This window comes from Pestalotiopsis fici, assembly GCF_000516985.1.
Source record: "Pestalotiopsis fici W106-1 unplaced genomic scaffold PFICI_Scf_6, whole genome shotgun sequence".
Lineage (NCBI taxonomy): Eukaryota > Fungi > Ascomycota > Sordariomycetes > Amphisphaeriales > Sporocadaceae > Pestalotiopsis > Pestalotiopsis fici.
This window is the reverse complement of record NW_006917096.1, coordinates 3,865,438-3,885,212: the sequence shown is the minus strand read 5'-3', so window position 1 is coordinate 3,885,212 and position 19,775 is coordinate 3,865,438. Positions and strand designations below refer to the sequence as shown.

The 19,775-nt window shown below is 51.4% G+C and overlaps 10 protein-coding genes across 10 annotated transcripts; 4 read left to right on the top strand and 6 right to left on the bottom strand.

Annotated features, from left to right (window-relative positions):
* Positions 1 to 1,590: 1,590 nt before the first annotated feature.
* PFICI_09641 (uncharacterized protein) lies at positions 1,591 to 3,108 on the top strand (the record flags this gene model as incomplete). The annotated part of the gene is made up of 3 exons (XM_007838222.1): positions 1,591 to 1,685; positions 1,760 to 2,052; positions 2,171 to 3,108. 3 exons carry the CDS (start codon positions 1,591 to 1,593, stop codon positions 3,106 to 3,108), a joined length of 1,326 nt encoding a protein of 441 aa, XP_007836413.1.
* A 245-nt stretch (positions 3,109 to 3,353) lies between these two features.
* Positions 3,354 to 4,142, bottom strand: PFICI_09640 (uncharacterized protein; the record flags this gene model as incomplete). The annotated part of the gene is made up of 1 exon (XM_007838221.1): positions 3,354 to 4,142. The coding sequence occupies one exon, from the start codon at positions 4,140 to 4,142 to the stop codon at positions 3,354 to 3,356; it is 789 nt and encodes a 262-aa protein (XP_007836412.1).
* An 868-nt stretch (positions 4,143 to 5,010) lies between these two features.
* PFICI_09639 (uncharacterized protein) lies at positions 5,011 to 5,824 on the bottom strand (the record flags this gene model as incomplete). The annotated part of the gene is made up of 3 exons (XM_007838220.1): positions 5,011 to 5,294; positions 5,417 to 5,500; positions 5,617 to 5,824. 3 exons carry the CDS (start codon positions 5,822 to 5,824, stop codon positions 5,011 to 5,013), a joined length of 576 nt encoding a protein of 191 aa, XP_007836411.1.
* A 741-nt stretch (positions 5,825 to 6,565) lies between these two features.
* PFICI_09638 (uncharacterized protein) lies at positions 6,566 to 7,432 on the bottom strand (the record flags this gene model as incomplete). Its single annotated transcript, XM_007838219.1, has 3 exons — positions 6,566 to 6,649; positions 6,713 to 7,051; positions 7,208 to 7,432. The coding sequence occupies 3 exons, from the start codon at positions 7,430 to 7,432 to the stop codon at positions 6,566 to 6,568; spliced, it is 648 nt and encodes a 215-aa protein (XP_007836410.1).
* Positions 7,433 to 8,298: 866 nt separating this feature from the next.
* On the top strand, positions 8,299 to 10,172 carry PFICI_09637 (uncharacterized protein; the record flags this gene model as incomplete). Its single annotated transcript, XM_007838218.1, has 2 exons — positions 8,299 to 9,980; positions 10,058 to 10,172. 2 exons carry the CDS (start codon positions 8,299 to 8,301, stop codon positions 10,170 to 10,172), a joined length of 1,797 nt encoding a protein of 598 aa, XP_007836409.1.
* Positions 10,173 to 10,531: 359 nt separating this feature from the next.
* PFICI_09636 (uncharacterized protein) lies at positions 10,532 to 11,245 on the bottom strand (the record flags this gene model as incomplete). Its single annotated transcript, XM_007838217.1, has 2 exons — positions 10,532 to 10,773; positions 10,879 to 11,245. 2 exons carry the CDS (start codon positions 11,243 to 11,245, stop codon positions 10,532 to 10,534), a joined length of 609 nt encoding a protein of 202 aa, XP_007836408.1.
* A 1,625-nt stretch (positions 11,246 to 12,870) lies between these two features.
* Positions 12,871 to 14,268, top strand: PFICI_09635 (uncharacterized protein; the record flags this gene model as incomplete). Its single annotated transcript, XM_007838216.1, has 1 exon — positions 12,871 to 14,268. One exon carries the CDS (start codon positions 12,871 to 12,873, stop codon positions 14,266 to 14,268), a length of 1,398 nt encoding a protein of 465 aa, XP_007836407.1.
* A 702-nt stretch (positions 14,269 to 14,970) lies between these two features.
* Positions 14,971 to 15,506, top strand: PFICI_09634 (uncharacterized protein; the record flags this gene model as incomplete). Its single annotated transcript, XM_007838215.1, has 2 exons — positions 14,971 to 15,140; positions 15,302 to 15,506. The coding sequence occupies 2 exons, from the start codon at positions 14,971 to 14,973 to the stop codon at positions 15,504 to 15,506; spliced, it is 375 nt and encodes a 124-aa protein (XP_007836406.1).
* Positions 15,507 to 15,871: 365 nt separating this feature from the next.
* PFICI_09633 (Replication factor C subunit 4) lies at positions 15,872 to 17,044 on the bottom strand (the record flags this gene model as incomplete). The annotated part of the gene is made up of 2 exons (XM_007838214.1): positions 15,872 to 16,841; positions 16,941 to 17,044. The coding sequence occupies 2 exons, from the start codon at positions 17,042 to 17,044 to the stop codon at positions 15,872 to 15,874; spliced, it is 1,074 nt and encodes a 357-aa protein (XP_007836405.1).
* An 844-nt stretch (positions 17,045 to 17,888) lies between these two features.
* PFICI_09632 (Arginine biosynthesis bifunctional protein ArgJ) lies at positions 17,889 to 19,327 on the bottom strand (the record flags this gene model as incomplete). Its single annotated transcript, XM_007838213.1, has 2 exons — positions 17,889 to 18,804; positions 18,876 to 19,327. The coding sequence occupies 2 exons, from the start codon at positions 19,325 to 19,327 to the stop codon at positions 17,889 to 17,891; spliced, it is 1,368 nt and encodes a 455-aa protein (XP_007836404.1).
* Between the last annotated feature and the right edge of the window lie 448 nt (positions 19,328 to 19,775).

The window sequence follows — 19,775 nt, the reverse complement described above, 5'->3', positions numbered from 1 at the left end:
GGGGGGGGGGCAGGCTTACATAGTAGTACAGAGGTACCGTGCTGATCTTTGCCGCGGCGCGTTACAGATAAGATTGCCAAAAAGGAAGTTCCATTGCCTACACACTTGGATGTCTACAGTATAATTGGCTTGTACGTATACGTATGGAGGAGCAAGTGTGAGCGGTGCATTACCAACGTTACACATGCGTATAATTGATTACCGATGTATGAGTTTGTAGGATGCTCCGTCAGCCTGCCTGCCGTTTGAAGCTGCTTTTGTTTACCTAGGTATGAGATACCGACCCAGGTAACTAAGCTGCAACGTGGGATGGGTAATAATAATACCATGGACAGTGTTGAATTCCACGCCCTGGTTATTCATTACGTAGACGAAGAATCCATCACCCACATACACACCGGCCCGCAACATTGAACCATAAGAGTGCGCCCATTGCGGCGCCAAGGGAAATGCTTTGTAAAATACATACCGTGAGGATCAGCCACCCCGGCGCCGTCAAACATGTCGACACACTGGACTGGCAAAGATGCTCCTTCGTATGTACTCTGTCATCCAAGCCTCAAGGTGAGATTGACGGCCGCGGCCGCATGCATGCATGGCGCACGGCTTAATGCAAGGGGTACATGCAGTTTATATTTAAATTCCCTCCTCCCCCGTCATTTGGTTGGTACCAAGATACCTACTTACGGCAGTGTCGTATATGGGTAAAGCCAGCCAGCCAGCCCTAGCTGGTCCGCAAATGGTAGTACTAGCATTGCTGACGGATCGTGACTGGCGTCAATGGGTAGGTAATTTGCAAATGGCGGCGACGAACCCCCGGAGCGAGAGCCGTGTAAAATAAAAGCCCCCGGGTTGACGGACGGTAGTTAGGGACCGATGGGTTCAAGTTAGTGGATTCATGTCCTGGCAACAACAAGCCTTGCTCTTCAATGCGAATGAATGCATTCATCTTATCACAGTCCATCATCATCCATCGATACCCGGGCAAGAGTAGCGATAGGGCCCAAAGTCAGTCAACCAGTCTGTTAGAACCTAATGATTGACCACTGTGCACATAGTTGGGAGAGTTTTCTAATGTCCAACCAAGTCAGAGAATATGATTGACTGACTGTGCGCCTGAATCCTTGTCCCGATCCTCGTGTCTTTCCCCCCCTCTTCCCCTTCCCGCCCCCATCCCATATGGGAAAGTCAGTGGTAATTTCACCCGTACGTACTGTGTAAGCTCAGTTTGCCAAAAGCACAGCCGCAAAAGGCAGGAATTCATCCCTGCCTACCCGCAACATACAGCAAACCAACCTGCACACACACAAGTCGTATGCCATCATACCTAATAAGCGGTACCTTTTCTTTTTCTTATTTTTTTCCCCCCTCCCCTTCTTCCATTCTTTCTTTTATAAGGGCCTTTTATTTTCTGTCCCTCGCTCCACTCCCTTGACTACGAGACATGAGCTCCTGAGAAGCATACAGTAGTTACTAGTACTTCAACTTCTTCCCTGCCCAAATTTTTTTTTTTTTCAATAAGATTCGTTTGCTCTCAACGTCGGCAGCATTCTAGTTTTCTTCATCGATAGTACATGTAGCCAGCTCACCATGAAATCTATCCACCTGTCATTCTGCGGCCTTTTGGCTGTCGTCTCGGCGGCAAATTGCACCCACAAGCTTCGCAGTATCGTCTATTTTGACCAGTCAGTACCTGAGCCAAACCATTCCAGGGACCATGTTCCAGTCTGGAATCTCACTGACCAGTGCTGTATGATAGATATCACACCACAGCACTACCGTCCAAGGATGTGACGGCTGGTATAACCCATGTTGTCATGGCGTTTGCCAATTCCTCCCTATTCATTGGCGATACCGCTGGGGAGTATACCCCATTCATGGAGGTTGACCAAGTGCGCTCCATGTTTGACGCAGACGCCCAGATTGGAATTGCCATTGGTGGCTGGGGGGACACGACTGGATTCGGCGAGGGTGCCAAGGATGAAGCATCCCGAACGGAATATGCATCAAATGTGGCAGCCATGTTGGACTCGCACGGCTTTGACTTTGTCGGTAAGTAAGAAAAGTGAGCTGCAAGAAGAAGAAGAAGAAAAAGGGGGGAGGGGGAGGTGGTGGGGAGGAGGAAGAGAGAAGAAGGGCCCCAAGTGTCACCGCTAATGTTCTTATCCAGATGTCGATTGGGAGTATCCGGGAGGCAACGGAGCCGACTACAAGCAGATCCCCAACTCGGACAAGGTTGACGAGATTACCACATTCCCTCTGCTGCTCGGCGCCATCAAGGCTGCCATTGGCAACAAGGCATTGTCCATTGCTACCCCGGGCCTGGAGAAGGACATGATTGCCTACACCCCCGAGCACGCCCAGCAGATCTGGGACGCAGTAGACTTTGTCAACGTCATGACCTATGACTTGATTACTCGCCGTGACAACGCCACCAAGCACCACAGCGATGTCCACGGCTCGCTTGAGTCCATCGAGCGATACTTGTCACTGGGTCTGACTGCCGATAAGATCAATCTCGGCCTCGCCTTTTACGCAAAGTACTTCCAGACGCAGCCCGGTGTGAACTGCACCGAGGTTGGCCCAGTTGGCTGCCCCCTCGTCAAGGCTGAGAACGATGACGGCAGTGACGCTGGAACGAGCGGGGCCATTACTTTCGAAACTGGCAATGTGAGCCCGACTGTGCCCACCAACCTGACCTCGAGCGCCGACGGCACCTGTGGCGTCGGCACCTTTTCCTCGTGCCAGGACTACGCCGATGGCACATGCTGCAGCTCATCCGGCTACTGTGGGTCAACCAGCGCTCACTGCGGCGCCGGCTGCCAGTCTGCCTATGGAACTTGCACAGGCCCATCTATCTCTGATTCCTTCCTCGACGCCCTCGAATATGGAGTGACAGACGAGGCTGCCGGCGGCCAGTGGTGGTGGGATGAGGAGGCCGAGATCTTCTGGACCTGGGACACGGCTTCTCTGATCCAGCGAAAGTTCCAGGACATTGTCGCCGCCAAGGGTCTGGGTGGTGTCATGGCTTGGTCCTTGGGCGAGGACAGCTATGACTGGAGTCGCCTTACTGCCATGGTGCAAGGTGTTAAGAACCTGTCGAGATAGACTGGTCCTTGTTTGTGTTTCACGTGTTACTAGACGTGTTCGTTTCTATGTATATAAATAACCCTTGTCAATGGTTTGAACATGGCACTGGCCGCCCTTTCATTCGCACCTATCTCCAGGGACACCAGAGTGAATAATCAAACAAGTGACGCATGGGCGCTGCGAAGTGGTGGGCATGATGTAGCTTACTCAAGTCTCACTTGCCAGATGTTGGAGGGTGTCCCCTCTCCAGTGCGACTATACTGCTAATCGAGGCCAGCTACCATATCGCCGGCCTCTTTTGTATCAAACACGCGCGTGACCTTGCCGGTCAGACACGACGAATGAGCCCAATATCCTGGGGTTGCAAGGGAAGAGCCTATTCCTTCTCTAAGTCCCGTGATATTGCTGCTCCGGACTCCGCCACCCAAGATGATCTCCATCCTGTTACCCGCCTTCTCCAGTATTTGGACCAACCTCGGGATGTTGTCCACGGCGTCTCCAGGCCCTCCCGAGGTCAAGATGCCGTTGAAGCCCAATCGGACCAGTTCCTCCAATGCTTCCTCCCACACCTCATGTCGCACCAGCTCATCAAATGCCCGATGAAACACAAACTTGAATGGCTTCGCGGCCTCGGCAAGTCGGCTGCACTGACCGGCATTCAAGACTGTCCCAGCGTGTGCATGGCCATCAGGTTGGCCTCTTGCCTGTTCTCGGTCGATTTCCGCAAGTGCTCCAAAGACGAATCCATCACCTCTTCCTTCCTCCATGAGCCCAGACGCTTTGAAATCGCGAATAGACTGTTCCATGGCCTTCACTTCCGACTCGGTGTAGATAAAATCACAAGCGCCGCGAGCGGGAGGCCCGCGAGGCCGTATCATGATGCGAATGGGTATTCCCAGGCCCTCTAGAGAAGAAAGGTCCCCAATCACTGGAGTGAGCCCTCCGGCTGGATACGATCCCTTGCTGTTTAGCTCCAAGCGGGATGCCCCGGCCGAGACGGCGGCACTGGCAAAGGCCGGGCCGAATATCGGCACTTCCAAGGGAATGGTCATGATGTTAATAGAGTATACGTATATACTTTTATGCACTAGCTGGGGACGACTGGCAAGGTACTTGACTTTGGTCTGCTGTCCGAGTCCAATTGTGATGCTTGTTTGGAAATGTCGTATCGATAAAATGAAGATGCAACTTGACAATTTCGCACGATCACAACCGTCAAGTTGGAGATTAGCTTAGTAATCACGGGACCCAGAAACTATGATCCTTTCCACCCCTCCTCATGTTCATCAAGTCGATGCCTTGCAACAAATTCAACAGCAGCACACCTCGTAGTCATAAATATAGTATTCTCGCTGCGTATGAAGGCGTTTTTTCCCCCCCACAAGTTCATGGCCACTGTAATGTCTGTCCATGAAGTCAATTTGCTACGAAAGTAACTATCGCATGAGCCCCTGGTGAGTTACCAGACTTGTCATAGTAAGTGCACCGCCTGGATCCGTCTCTGTGGTTTTCCTTATCAATTCCGGGCTTTCTTTCTTTTTCATTTTCTCTTTCGGGATGTCCCGATTCCCTTCCTGCTTCCTCTATCGTAATTCTGAGCCACCAAGGGCGACACGCGTACCACTTATATCTGCCATGATTTAGGTAACTTGGGTCTCGAGGGAGTGTGTCACGGGCCCTGCAAAATCCTGGAGGCGTGATTGAGAGATACGAGAGCAGAAATGATTCCTGGCCTGGTGCCGATGGTGGTGATTTAGAACAGCATGATTGAGAGAGGGGGTCTCCGATAAATATCAGCAAATAATATCATCGCATTGAAGGCCCATGTGTAATGATGGCCCTCGTGACTGTACTGAACTCGCAAAGGCGGCTGTAAATTTGCAGGAACACACCACCCGTGTTCTCATGCCAACGACGCGACTAAGGGGCATATCTCTTAGGCTGGGGCTCTTTGAGGACTTGGTCGTCACGAGTCGGGTGTTTAGAGGAGGGTCCAGATGAGGCCTTGGCGGTGTCGGAGACATCGAGGTATTGGCGAGGCACGCCAGTGAAGATGACGATGCTCGAGGTCTTACTGAGGTGAGAGTAACAACTCCTGGCTTGGACGGGACCGGAATAACCCTCTCGATCGTTGCGCGGCGCAAACGCTCTTGGAGGTGAACGTGAAGCTTGATTGGTCTTGAGAAGTGCATGGTCGACCAGACCTAGAACGATGCAGTGGTCAGGCGCTATTTGAAGCAAGCGTATGAGATATAAACACATTTCTCGAGGTGACCTCCATCAAGCCAACTCGGCGGTAAAAGGTTCCGACGACATGACTACTTACCGGCGGACTTCAAGAACTTGCGTACATATCTTCCAGCGTTGGGTGAGACTCGCTCCAATTCAATGTTCTGAAAGTAATGTTCGACTAGGCGCGTATCGTTAGCATAGTCGGACCCTACTGTGCTCTCTGGGATAATGAAAAGAGACTTGTTGTACACAGTAGTTACTGCTCGAAAACATCTAACAGGTCACACTACTTACAAAGCATCGTGCCGGTATATTGGCGGCGAGCATCATCTCCCATCGCAGTCCCCATCTCCGTAGCGAGGTCCGCCCAGGACTTCTCTACGACGTCTTGCTGGGCTTCGGATTGCTGGTCCGCCGGGGGGTTGATACGCTTGACGGACTGGGGCATGGTAACCCTCCAGAAGTACCGCTCCTCTTGATCTGACCAAAGTTTGCCTCCCATGGTTGCGGTCTTGGTTTGTTCTGGGTGTCTGTTTAGAGTAATTGGGAAACTGCAAACGGTTACTGATATAGCAAATAAATGCCCTGGGCTTTCCAGGTTGTAGGCAACAATACTGGAGCTAGGAATGAGGAGGGAAGGTGTTGTTGGGTCAGCTGTAACAGGTACCGAGCAGGTTCCTTCTTTGAAACCCAGAGGACAAATGCCGAGACGAGGCAGTCAGTCCTGCGGGTTGTATTGTCCGGGATCAGGAATCAATCAGTGAGTAAGATGGTGGAAGCTTTGGACCTGTAGAAGAAAGAATGGAAGTGAATGGCTGCGGCTGGCATCTGCAAGACAAGGGCTCGTGATCCAGTGATTTGAGAAGATAGTCGGACCTTCCACACCTGCCTGCTGCTTTCTGCATCGAGATATATCAGATGAATCCAGTCGACGAGGACATTACTCGACCAGGAGATACTTGTAATGCAACCAACCACTGTACGACTATCACGGCATTAATGTTTTCCCTGGCCAACTACTCTGCAATGGTCACCTTGATTAGAACAAGTGAGCAAATTTCTTTCATATAGTGCCCTACCTGCGTACAACAAAGAGGTCCAAACGCCGATCCGATGGGCATCCGATGCTCAGTGTGAGGACTCCGCCTTGAAATTTACTTTTTTTTCTTCCCCCTTCCCCTAAGATGAAACCCAAACTTCAGCGTCTGGGATCTACGGAAATGTATAGATATATTGTGAATAACTACTCAAAGGGACTAGAGGGGTCCGGTGCCTTGAATCCTCGAGCGTGGAGGAAAGCAGCCATGCGGTACTCGAATTTCGTGAACTAGGAAAGCGATTAGCAAAGGCCAAGGTCTGAAGAAGTGAAAGTAGGCAGGGAACAGTATACCATGCTCTTTTCTGCCAGAGGGGCCACACCGTTCCTGATCCAGATACCTCTGCTGCCCATCATGTTGGCAAGCATCATATCCGTCATCAACCGATCACCAATGACTACGACTTGGCTTGGGTGTGTCACGCCCACCTCTGGATGTTTCCGGAAATGCGCCATGATCTCATCCTTGCACCCAGGCTTCTTGACTCGGTGAGAGAGGACGGTCACGCCCGTGGCAGATTCGAGCTCTCTGGCCAAGCGCCCGTCCCGATCGTGGCTAGTAGCCCCTGCCGTGTTGGACACAATGACGAGGCTCTTGCCGGGGAATTCCTCTTGCAGCTGTCGGAAGCGCTCCTGTTATAAGCAGCGAGTCAAGATTTGTCATGAGAAACACGAGGTATACTGGGTACGTATTGATACCGAAATCAATGCCATCGGCCCCCTTCGTCTTTGATATGAAGAAGGAGTTCCAGGCTTTAGATGCAGACGACAACTTTGGCTGCTACTTACAGTATATGGTGGGTGTACAATGTTGGTCTCTGGATATGCAAAGCAATCATCCTTATCTAGCACTACAGCCTTGATCTGCAGCTGCTTCTCACCTTGGCCTTGAAAGGCATTTCTTAGGGGATATGGGAGATCGCTGAACTGGGAGACGGTCGCATGGGGCAAGCATAGCGAAGGTTTTGCCAGCAGCTTGAACACATTCAAGGAGCCCGAGAGGTTGAGATTCATGGCCTGCAGGTGGTTAGGGTAGATGGAGATGAGTTGATGAGTGCCTCAGCCGTGAGGAAGCGAGCGTACACGGTATTTGACGAATGACTAAAGCATCAAGGCGAGTATCATCAAGGTATCGCAAGATAATGTTGATGCCATACAGATGGACACATCTAGTGTGCGCCTAGGAAATTTAGTTGACGGAGTCGAGGCAATGCACGATTAAAAAAAAACGGTACTGGCTCCACCCGACTTATTGTGAGCATCTTAACGCACGTGTGGTACAGTAAGACGTGCAGTGCAGTTAGTGCCTACCGTTAACCTGCCGTATGCACTCCGTACGATTTGGACACAAAAGCACGTTTAGCGTTGAGTCCCGACGGGGCAAGACAGGCACACCCCTAGGTACCTCCCCACATGGGGTTTGGAGATGAGGTACCTGGACCAGACGCGTCGGGACTCAATGTAAGCTTGACGCGCCTCGTGGAGCCCGCCAAAAGGGCCTGTTAGGTAAGGTACTTGTTGCCGTTTACGTTGACCCTATTTTTTTTTTCTCTCTCTTCTTCTCTCTCTGAACCACTTAGGAGATTCCCTGAGACGGACAGATCTAGTTGGTGCAGTGATGTTTGTTCGCTCGGTACCTTACATCTTGATGGAGTCCACAGTCGCTTTGTTTTTGATCCATGTCGCTGGTCTGGTATAGGTAACATTCTTGAGCAGACCCCCATTTATTGGTAGACTCGTTAGCAACTTGATCACACATCGGCCCCTACGTCAGACCTGCCAACTCAAACCCTGACCTGACTGAGTCTGAAAGGAAGGATCCAAAGTGAGGTAAAGACACTGACCCGTCACAATCTACATGCACATGTCGGGTTGTGGCAATGGCGCCACGGAAACAGCCTGTCGCCTCGGCAAGACTAGCGAAATCGTCAACGCACAAGACCACCACCCATCTAGAAGCTCCAGCTAAAGATGACCTGGACAGCCAAACAGGAGATGTTGCTCAAAACCTACCCGTCAAACGGAAGCGAGGCCGACCAAGTGCAGCATCACGCCTGCAGCACAACGCCGCAGCTTCACAAAAATCCGTCTACGATGTTCCATCAGACGATGACGACGTTGTCACAGCTGCTTCCCAGGTCTCGGTAGGAACTCCACGGAGCCGCAAAGTCAAGCACAGTATCGACACCACTGCCACCGTAACGGCAGGGACTATAGCAGAAGATGAATCCAGAACGCCACGGAAAAGGAATGCGGCTGGCTCAAAGGCAGCAGTGACGCCCTCGCAAAAGGAACAGCCCATTCTCCATGGAGAAACGCCGAGGTGGAGGAGAAACGATCGTTCTGCCCGCAAAAAGAGCGCCCGAGCGCTCATTGAGAGCGTGGTCCAGGGCAATGCAAGCGATGAAGACGACGACGATGATGACCGAGGCATTGCCAGGGAGATTTACGAGTCTAGTGACGAGGAAGACGACGAGGAAGGCGATGCCGAGGACGCTGAGATGCAGCTTGAGGAGGCTATCGATGATCTTGCCGCCACTCCCTCCAAGCAGCGTCGTGGCCGAAGAAAGGGCTCATCCACAAGAGCGAGGAAGAAATCGCCAACGCCTCCACGAGACCTTCCGCCCCAGGAACTGTACTTTGCCCAGAACCGCCCTGGAGGATCCAAAACCTCGGGCAATAGTCTGGCTTCACTCCAGCTGCTCACTCATGAGGAGTACTTTTCGCTGTGGAATGACTATAGAGATCCGCACCACGAAGATGTCGAATTCTTACAGGACCTACACGCCGACTCTTTTTCGCAGTGGGCGTTTGAATTGTCCCAAAACTTTAGCATTTGCTGCTACGGCTTTGGTTCGAAGCGACCTCTGCTGCACAAGTTTGCCAAGTTTTTCTACGACGCCTCTGCAGACCACATCAACCACAAGATAGTCATGGTGAATGGCTATGTGCGGAACACGTCGATCCGCGAAATCCTCGGCATTGTGGGCAGCGCAGTCGACCCAGCATATAAACCACCAGCTGGTAATCCTTCGGCCATGCTGACTGACCTGAAGACGCTTCTCTCTTCGCACAAGGTCTGCATCACCATTATCATAAACTCCATTGATGCTATACCGCTACGTAAACCAGGTATGCAGGCCATACTGGCCCAGCTGGCCGCGCATTCCAAGGTCCAGTTGGTTTGCTCAGCCGACACCCCCGACTTCACTTTGTTGTGGGACAGTGGTCTGCGGTCCGCCTTTAACTTTACTTTTCACGACTGCACAACCTTTGCTCCGTTTGCAGCCGAAATTGATGTCGTTGATGACGTCCATGAGCTCCTCGGGCGCAAAGCTAGACGAGTAGGAGGCAAGGAAGGTGTGGCATATGTGTTGCGCAGTTTGCCAGAAAATGCAAAAAGCCTGTTCAGATTGTTGGTGACGGAAGTCCTCGTTGCCATTGATGAGGAGGGGTCGTCTGCAGGCGAAAATCCTGGCGTCGAGTACAGGATTCTGTACGGAAAAGCAGTGGAGGAGTTTATTTGCAGCTCCGAGGTGGCTTTCCGTACTTTGCTCAAGGAGTAAGTACCACGCGGCCCAAGATTTGTTTTTGTTTTTATCCCCTTCAAACGACGAAAACCATTGACCACCATGACAGATTCCACGATCATCAAATGATCACAAGCCGGAAAGACGCCCTAGGCACTGAATTGCTGAGCGTCCCGTTTAGTAAGGAGGAACTTGAAGCTATTCTCGAAGATCTCATGGCCTAGATAAAGACTATATACTCGACCTCTTACGTGGGACGAGCCGTTGAGTTAGCAACTAGTACCTAGCCAGCACCTCAGCCAACCTGTACCTGATGTTACATGATACCCACTTTGGCCCCTTTGCTATCGGCGCTTCGATACCATATACCATGATTTATCACACCATGACTCGATGGTACAAGCAGTACTTGATTGCTGCGGTCAATCAACATCTTTCATCAACTCACTCTTCTCATCCAACTCTGTCCACTTTGGTTTCCCGTCGGGAATATCCAGGACTCGCCTTGAATAGAAGATGTGCATGCTTTAGAGAGCTATTGTTCAGTGCTGCTTGAGAAGAGGGGCAAGGACTGGGTGGTGACCTACGTCGGCTCGAAGCTCTTCTTTGCTTCTTGGTTTTTGAACTTGATAATGGCAGGGAACATGAGAACCATGTTTCGCCCCTCGTCCATGATGGGTGCGTGGCAATATGCGCAGCTCACTTTGCAGGGGAGATCATGATAAGTGTGCTTCTTCTCAGAGTGGTAAAAGGCCAGCCCCTTGGCGCCGTTCTCAAAGTGTAGGTCTTCCTTTTTGAAGATGGCCGCCCACTGCAGGGGAGCACCTGAAATATGTAGTTGTTAGCAAACCCCCGGCCAGGATTGAACTTGATGTGTTTGCATGAAAATCAACAATGGACAGAAACGCAGGTGATATGGTCATGACCTACCATGCAAACTCTGGCAGTCCTTGCAGTGGCAGTACTTGCTGGCGATTGGGGCGTCGCGACTAAGCCAATATCTGATCCTCCCACAGTTGCACTCGGCTGTGTGCTTCTTGTCAAAATGCTCATTCTCATTCGAGGTGCGATAAGGCGGCTGGTCACGCCACTCGCCGCCATCCTTTTGCTTCTCCTCCTCCTCGTCCTCGTGAGTAGTGGTTGTGTCGTGTTTCCCCCGACTCTCGTGGTCGGTGCCCCGGGGGTAGGGATCTCCGTCCGCCTCCCCAGCGATTTCAGACATCTCATGAGGCTCCTGTTCGAGGTGCTCATTGGCATTTGCCGACAATTTCTGCTTCTTGGCGGGTGAGGGTGACATGGCGTGAGGGCGGCTATTTGTCGAAGGTGCTATGGTACTATCAGAGGAGCCGTCTGCGATCCCGACTCCGGATGCAAAGAGACGGGGCAGAATGTATGGGGCTTGTGATGCGTATGTCTTTCTACGTCCAGGTGGGTATGAATCCAGGAGGAAGAAGTTCAATGAGATATATATTTTCTTATAGAGGGATCCAATGTTGCTCGTAACAAGTAGTCGCACTGTCTTGAAATCATCAAAATGCCCAGGTCCAGCCTCGACTGGGTATTGTAGGTAAATATAGAGGTAGTCACGCGACCAGCACCCAAGTGGCAGGATAGGTGCATGTTCATTACAGATCGAGGTGTCATTCAATTTAGCGTTGGTCCCTTAAAATCCCTACAACAATAAACCCAAGTATGAAGATCCATCCATGTTTGTGGGTTGTCTCAAGCCCGCTTACCGAAAACTGCTGGGCCAGGGTGAATCGGTACTGCGTATATGGATACCTATACATATGTAACCGGGAGAAAAGACTCCGGGGCTAGTACACCCGAGACTGTACAGAGAGGTAGGTAGGCATAGTATATTTCGGTGAGTCTGCAAAATTAATGTTAGCTAGGCGGTTAGGGGGGTAAAGAAGAAGACACTGTAGGTAGAAGATGACGTCCTTGAACATATTTTCCTGCAATTGACTTTTTTTCTCTATTTTCTTTTTTTTTCCCTGTACCCTCTGTATGCGGGCCTTTCAATTTGTCGTCGTCAACATTATGTCATCCATGTTATGATTAGGTATATTTTATGTCTAACGGCGTAGCTCCAGCCTGACGCTACCAGCGCAGCATAATGTACGTATGTATGCACGGCACGGTACTGGTGACTCTCCAAAGGGCCGCAATTATGCTTACTCACACTGTTCTGATGCATGGAAATATATCATCGTATCGTATATAAATTTTGCAGGAGATACTCTACACTGCCACTACAACCTGTTTTGGTCTCCCCGATCACTATAGGTATTCATCTTCGATTCCTTTACTAGTCTGAGGCTGCTGGCTTCGTCATTAGCGCAGAGAGGGGAGCGATGGGGCTGCGTTTATACTTTAAGTTGGGGGTTATAGCCTCTAGTATGTTTGTCTTTAGACATACTGTGATATCAGGCTACTCTTACAGCCGTTTATGTTAATGTTGATAGCTCCTGGTCGGTGTAATGACACATTTTCTTCATAATTGGTGTATAATCGAATATGAGTATTAATCTACCTAGGTATGGAATCATCTGATACGGTACCTAAATAAGTGCGCAAGCGGCAGGTGATCATTTGCGCCAGCTGCGGTCGGGTCGGCAAGCAAAACGACGTGACTGCCAAGAAAATCCCGCCATCTGACTCGTCGGCTCTCTCTACGAACGTACGTACATTCAACTCACCGGGGCGAACCAAACGGAGACGTTGTGCAATTTATTTCGGGCAAAGCAACATTCTTTCATCATTCCCATTCCCCTGTGAGTTGCACCATCAGTAAGCTCTGAATCCAGACAACCTCTAGGCCCTTTGCGACAAAGACGGACAGACAGACAGGCAGGCAGGCAGGCAGGCAGGCAAGCCTTGGGCGTTTCTTCCCCAAGATGCGGAAGTGTGCATGAAACCATGAAAACCAGCCGAGATGAAATAGACGTCTCCATCCCCGGCCCGTACTCGGGCGGTGTCGGCCCCGTCATACCCCCAGGCTCAGACGTCATCTTCCCGGACAAGCAGCCGCGCAACAACGCGGCTACTGCTGCTTCCGCCGCCGGCGTGCGAGCTCTGAGCGCCCAGGCCGTGGCCTTTTATTTTCGCGCCCCCGTCAAGGCCTTTTTCCGCACCCGCGTCGACTACCTGGCCTATGCGCGCTCTGTACATCTGGCGCACACCGAGGTCTTGCGGCAGGCGGTTGCGAGCGACAAGACGCAGTCCCGCATGGGCGCAGCGCTGCGCCAGACGTGGCTGTGGATGCGCGGCACGACACCGGGCGTCATCACCAGCGTCGTCCAGCATCATGGCTGGGGTATCATCCCGCAGCAGATTCTGCCTCCTCTCATGGCGAACGTGAGCGTCGGTGCTGTCCTATATACCAGCTACCTGCAGATACTGGGCCTACTCCACGAGGAGAGCGGCAGGGCCAGCAAGCGTGCATATCCTCCGCCAGACCCAAAGCACACGTTTGCTGCAGGATTCCTGGCCGGAAGCATCCAGAGCGTCGTCGCCGCGCCGCTGGACGCAATCCAGGCAAGGTTTGACCACCGCGACATCATGCCTGCAGACGCAAAGGGCCGCCCAAAGAGCATGTGGAGCTTCAGTGCAGAGAAACTGCGCGAGATTGGCCTCCGCGGCATCTTTGCCGGCTGGGGATTAAGCTTCCTCAAGGACGGGTTGGGAAATGCCATCTTCTTTAGCACATTTGAGTACCTCAAGGCGCAGGGCTACTATGGTTTCGTGACCTGGTATTACGGTGGGCTGAGCGAAGACATTGTTGACCTGTTGGCCTTGAAGCGATCTCTCCCCCGGGACAAGCGGGCGAGGACCAATGCCAGTGGGGACGTCGAAGGCGGCGAGCAGCCCAAGGTCATCCGGCCTCACTATGCCATAGAGCCTGCCTTTCTGCTCCTCGCCGGCATTGGTGCTTCCTTTGCTCAGCAGCTTGTATTGCATCCACTCACGCACGTTCAAGTGCGGCATTGGGACCATTTGGAAGAACTCGACGACAAGGCTGCGCGGCTTCGTGCTTCGGCCGTCGCCAATCCGGACAAGCCGCGTCATCGATGGCGGATGTTGAGGGCTTACTACCGTGCCTACCGGGAGACCTGGGCCCAGTGTACAGCCGAGGCGAGTGCAGAGCGTCTGGGAACAACACGTTGGCTCTACCGAGGGTTCTGGTGGAACACGATACGACAGGTACCCAGTACGAGTGCAGGGCTCATTATATTCGAGCTCGTGCGGCGGAAGTACGGATTGGGAAGTGATGAAGTCAGGATTACACGAGATGGTTATGATATTCTCCTCAGATAGAACATGGCGCGGCGTTTTGTGGCGTGACATACCCCTTTAGACAAAGACGGAAACATCTCTTCTCGAATTAGTACAATATATATACACATAATTGGATTCTTTTTGCCATAGGGACTTGTCAATCCATCTTTTTCATCTGCCGTGGTTGCTTCTATTTTCTTTTCCCCCCATCGTCTCAACCTGTATGCACTATAAAAGCTCGCATCAGGGACAAGAGAGTGTGGCTTGATATCTTGTATAGAGGACGGTGAGAAAAAAAAGAAACCGAAAAAAAAAAAAAACTACTCCACCAGATGTAGAGTGGAGTGGCGCGAACGGTGATTGTATTCACGGGATTTGAGTTGAAATGAAATTTGTAAGAGCTCAAGAGTAAAGAATAAAGGAACCTTTTTTTTTTTCCCCCTCTGGTCGGGCTTTGAAGGACGATTTCCGGGATGTGGAGAAGCCAAACCGTACGATGACGCAAAAAAATCCGCCGGCTTTCACTCATAGCTTCACATACACTCATTCATCAACGACACAAACCCAACCAATTCAAGTCATAGAGCATAGGAAGCAACATACACATTTGTTTTTCAATTTTATTTCTCAAATCAAGATTGAGACTGTCAATAAACAAGGGCTTTGACGACTGCTGCTCGCTTGACTCTTGAGGGGGAGAGTCCTGGACCTCTTTCGAGAGCTACCCATGCTACCGCCGCCATGAAGCCGACTGATGCACTAAACAGTGACGAGGCCAATGAAGCCCAGCGGCAGGCCGTCAGAGGTGCCGGCTATGGCGCAATCAAATGGGGATTCGCGTCTGCAGTGCTTGGGGGTATAGGATATGCCATGTCGCCCGTCTACCGGGGCTTGACCATTCAGTTCAAAGTGTGAGTTGTTGCCAATGCGAGCTGGTGGAAGAGAGCAAACGCCTTGCTTGGCAGCCCTGCTGGCTGGTTCTTCCCTGTCATGGTCTTTCGTGCGCATCGCCTACACGCCCACGAAGCAAAACAAAAGAACAGTGCAAGAAATATGCTCACAGTATCATCAGGTATCTTCAAATGTCGGGCATGATACTGGGAGGTATGCTTGAGGCAGACGGGGCTGTTCGGCAGTACGAGGCACGGGTGAGGATGCAGAAGCGACTGGCCAGGGATCGGGCCATGTGGGAGACGTTTGAGAAGGAGTTTGAAGAGGAGGGCGGACCGCCTCCTCCGCCGAGGCCGAAGCATCTTAGAGAGGGCGACCAAAAGTGAGAGAAGCTCTTGAGCCACAAATTTGCTCATTATACCTGCTACATACATACCTACACGGGCGGGCCGAGGGAATATTTGCCCAGGACGAGGACGAGGACAAGAACCAGTAGTCGGCATGTACAATGCATCTGAATAGGTATCTGGTCTCATTTATTTCAAATGTATCTTTTTGTGAATTTATTTCCTCTTTTTTTCTTCCCTTTCCCCTTTTAATTTCATTGGGGAATCAAGAAAGAATCATCCGAGGTCGTCCCTACAACAGACCTGCAATCAAGTCGCGAAACGCCATGCCAATGCAAATTCATCTGCTCCTCATGTCAAACCTGCCCAACCAGCTGAACCTCGAGCCCCTTTTACCCCGTCATCTACTTTAGTTTTGTTTCAAACCGTTTTGGGTCCATATTGATTTTACATAGACGAGCCACACAACCGCTGAGCTGGAGCAAGGTTTGCACGCCTTCGAGGATCTTCATGTGTGTGAAGCCAATCTCTTTGATGAACTCGAGCTTACTATGCTCGCTCAGTGTCGGTATCGTCTTGGTGACCCGGAACATGGTGCTGATGATATCGTGGCAGCTGTAGCCAAGATCCCACAGCTCACGGAGGCTATCCATGGCGCTGTCAATCTTGCCCTCGTAGCAAGCCTTAAGCATGGCCTGCACCTTGATAGGGTGCGGCGAGTCGACGACCTTGAAAACATTGTCTCCACTGACGAAGCCGAAACCTGCAAACGTGGACTGGAGGTTGTTGATTGCTTGTCGCATATCACCTTCGGCGCTAAAGACGAGAGCCGCCAGCCCGTCGTCGCTGTACTGCACCTTTTCTGCCTCGATGATTTGCATGAGTCGCTTGACGACTTGTCCATCTGTCAGTCGCGCGTATCGCAGGATGGCGCATCTCGACTGTAGCGGCTCAATGATCTTGTTGCTCTGGTTGCAGGCAAAGGCGAAGCGCGTTGTGTTTGAGTAGATCTCCATGGTTCGCCGCAGGGCTTGCTGCGCACCACTCGTCATGCTGTCGGCCTCGTCGAGGATCACGAGCTTGTGTCTGCCTGCCGGCAGGGTAACTTTTTTCTGTGCAAAGCCCTTGATTCTGTTGCGCACAACGTCGATACCACGCTCGTCGGATGCATTGAGCTCCAAGACAGCCTCCTTGTAGGAATCGCCCAGGAGTTGCCGAGCCAGACATAGCACGCTCGTCGTCTTTCCGATTCCAGGCATTCCTGATATGATGACGTGGGGCATGTTGCCGTCCTTGGCGATAATCTTGAGTCGCTCGATCGTCTCCGTGTTGCCTACGACATCATCGAGGAAGATGGGTCTGTACTTTTCTACCCTGCAATTGGTTCGTTAACAATGAGAACTTTTCCTTAGGGAGCTGGCTGGGGCGTTCCAAGGGGGAGGGGGAAGAGAGAATAGAGTGTTTTTCACTTACCATGGAAGTTCATAGGTGGCGGCTCCATTGGCCGAGGCGTTGAGAGCCTTCTTGGCTGCTGATGTCGACGACTCGCCAATTTCGTCCTTTTGTACGGCAGGCATTGTATATTTTTGACCTTGTACAAAGTGTGCCAGCAATGGGTTGGAAGGGGGGCAAGCGAGGGGAAAGGATAAAGGATAATTCAGGGTTTTGAGTCGTCGGCGTGGTGATATCCAATGTCCTACAGTCAAGCAAGCAGTGACTTTGTCGGCAGCGTAATGTATCCAAGATGGACATGCCTCAAGTCCTAGGTGGGCATGAGATCAATCAATTTACGCGGTTGATGGAGAGGAAAGACGCGTCTCGCTCTAGTGGGTACATGGTGGTGTAATGATTTGAGCTAGGTCTAATGCGGATTAGCTTTGTACAAGCTGCCTGCTGCCGCCTACCAGACGTATTTGATGCAGTGAGTGTATCATTGGTACACACATCAATGCACATCTGTACCCTCTCCAGAGTACATACGCAGTACAGTGCTAGCTACCATGAACAAGATACCTAGGTTAGGTGGCATTAAACTCTTTCAACCGGCAGGAGCATTGATGGAGCACATATGTAACATACCAAACCGCCAACATTACAAATTGCCCTGCGACTTGAACGTGTCAAAATCACGAGCACATATAAATGCACCTACCGAGAGGTATTAGAGACTGCAAGTCTGTCCATTTCCTAGCATGGTGCAACGGTACCTGAAAAGAAGAAAAGAAGAAATACCAGTAATCTCATTCGCGCTATTTTTTTCTCTTCTTTTCCCCTACCCTTCCCTCGCTTTTTCTTTCTATTTGATCATGTACTCTATCATATAAAAGAGTCAATCATTGGCCGCTGTCTAAATATATTTGGCCAGCATATCCTCTTTGCTGTGAACCGTCAAGAATAATTCCTAAAAGGGAAGATTCTTGTTCATGTGCGGTAGTCTCCATTGATTGTAATGTATTCATGCGAATAGTCGCAAGTCCAGTATGTGGCTTGCTCCTTGCCCGTGCCCAAGCGGACCAATATCTCCAGATCTTCGTGCTCGAGAATCTGGGCTGCCCTCTCTTCGTCAACAGCCTCTGGCTCGCCGTCGACAAGCAGTTTCAGCTCAGCACTACCGTCTGTGGGCATAAAGGAGACGTTGGTCTTTTCCGGAATGATCTCGGCAACCTCGTTCACACCGGCCCCCGGCTCCGTAATGAGAGAGTATCCAGTAGCGCACAGAATGCGTCCCCAGTTTGCATCCTTGCCGTAGAGAGCTGTCTTGACCAGTGGCGACCTGGCAATGGTGCTGGCAATCTTGCGTGCACCCTCCTCGCTCGACGACTCAGTCACCCGAATGGTGACAAACTTGGTGGCACCCTCTCCATCGCGAACAATGAGCTGGGCAAGTTCGGTGGCGAAGCCGGAAAGGGCCTGCTTGAAGGCCTGGTAGTCTGGCGAGTTCTCGGAAGCGATTTCTTGGCCACCGGCAGCACCATTGGCCAGAAGAGCCACCGTGTCATTGGTCGAAGTGTCTCCATCAATCGTGATACTGTTGAAAGACTTGTCGACAGCGCCCTTGAGCAGACCCGGAAGCAGCTCGGGAGCAATGGGGGCATCCGTGGCAATGACACCGAGAAGGGTGGCCATGTTGGGGTGGATCATGCCGGCACCCTTGGTGATACCAGCGATGCGGTACTCAATAGAGGGTGACGAGGGCAGAGTGAAGGACTTTGAGATGAGCTTTGGGAACGTGTCAGTGGTGCAAATGGCAGTGGCACATGTCAGCCAGTGGTCATGAGTGGAACCGAGTTTTTGGTAGGCCACGGGCACATTGTCCAAAATCTTCTTGATGGGGAGCCTATAGTATGCAACAACAACAAGGTTAGCCAGCGCCGCCAGCGACGACAACAACAACTGCCCCGTGCTGACCTCTGTCCAATGACTCCAGTGCTCATGACAATGGTGGCCTTGTCGGCACCGAGGGCCTTGTCGGCCTCGGTGGCCATGGCTTCGGCATCCTCCAGTCCGCCCTTGCCAGTGACGGCGTTGGCGCATCCCGAGTTGATGAGCACGCCCTGCAGGTCCGAGTTGTCCTTCTGCTGCAGCAATGCGCGACTAAATGTGACGGGTGCCGCCTGGAATTTGTTCTTGGTGAAGACGGCGGCGGCGGCACAGGGGCGATCAGATGTGATGAAGGCCAGGTCTGGCTTTGTGGTGTTGCTGGGCTTGACTCCGACAACGGTGCCTGAGACCTTGAAGCCCAGAGGATAGGTGCCACTGGAGGGAATGTACTTCTTCTTTGCAGCCGGTATCGAGATTCCAGCAGGTGCAGAATACATCCTCCGACCCAATTGGGTCGGCAGCCGGTTGATCATCCTCATTGTCATGGACGGCGGGCAACTGAGCCAATGTGTGTGTTTTTTTTTTTTAACTATTATCGCTGTTGTTTTTGTAACAAACACACGAGCCATCAAGCTTGAGTCAGCCATATTTTAATCAAACAATATATGGGACGGAGGCCTGAGAAATTTCAAGCTCCGCTGCTCGCCCGCCCCGGTCTAGTCCACCACCACCACCCCCACAGAAGCGGGGCAAAAACCTAGAGATACTAGTACTAGTAGGTAGGTAGATCAGATACCACCTACACCTAGATGTGCTACCGCTAAAAGACATTTCATGTATTATCCTTCATGTATATTTTTATTTGGCTTGATATCCATTTATTGTTATTCTTGTATCATGCTTGTTCTTTGTGGTTGAATTCAAGTCTTCCAAGAGGGACACCAGCTCCTCGCTTAAAGCCAAGCCATGGTTCTTCTCAACCATAAA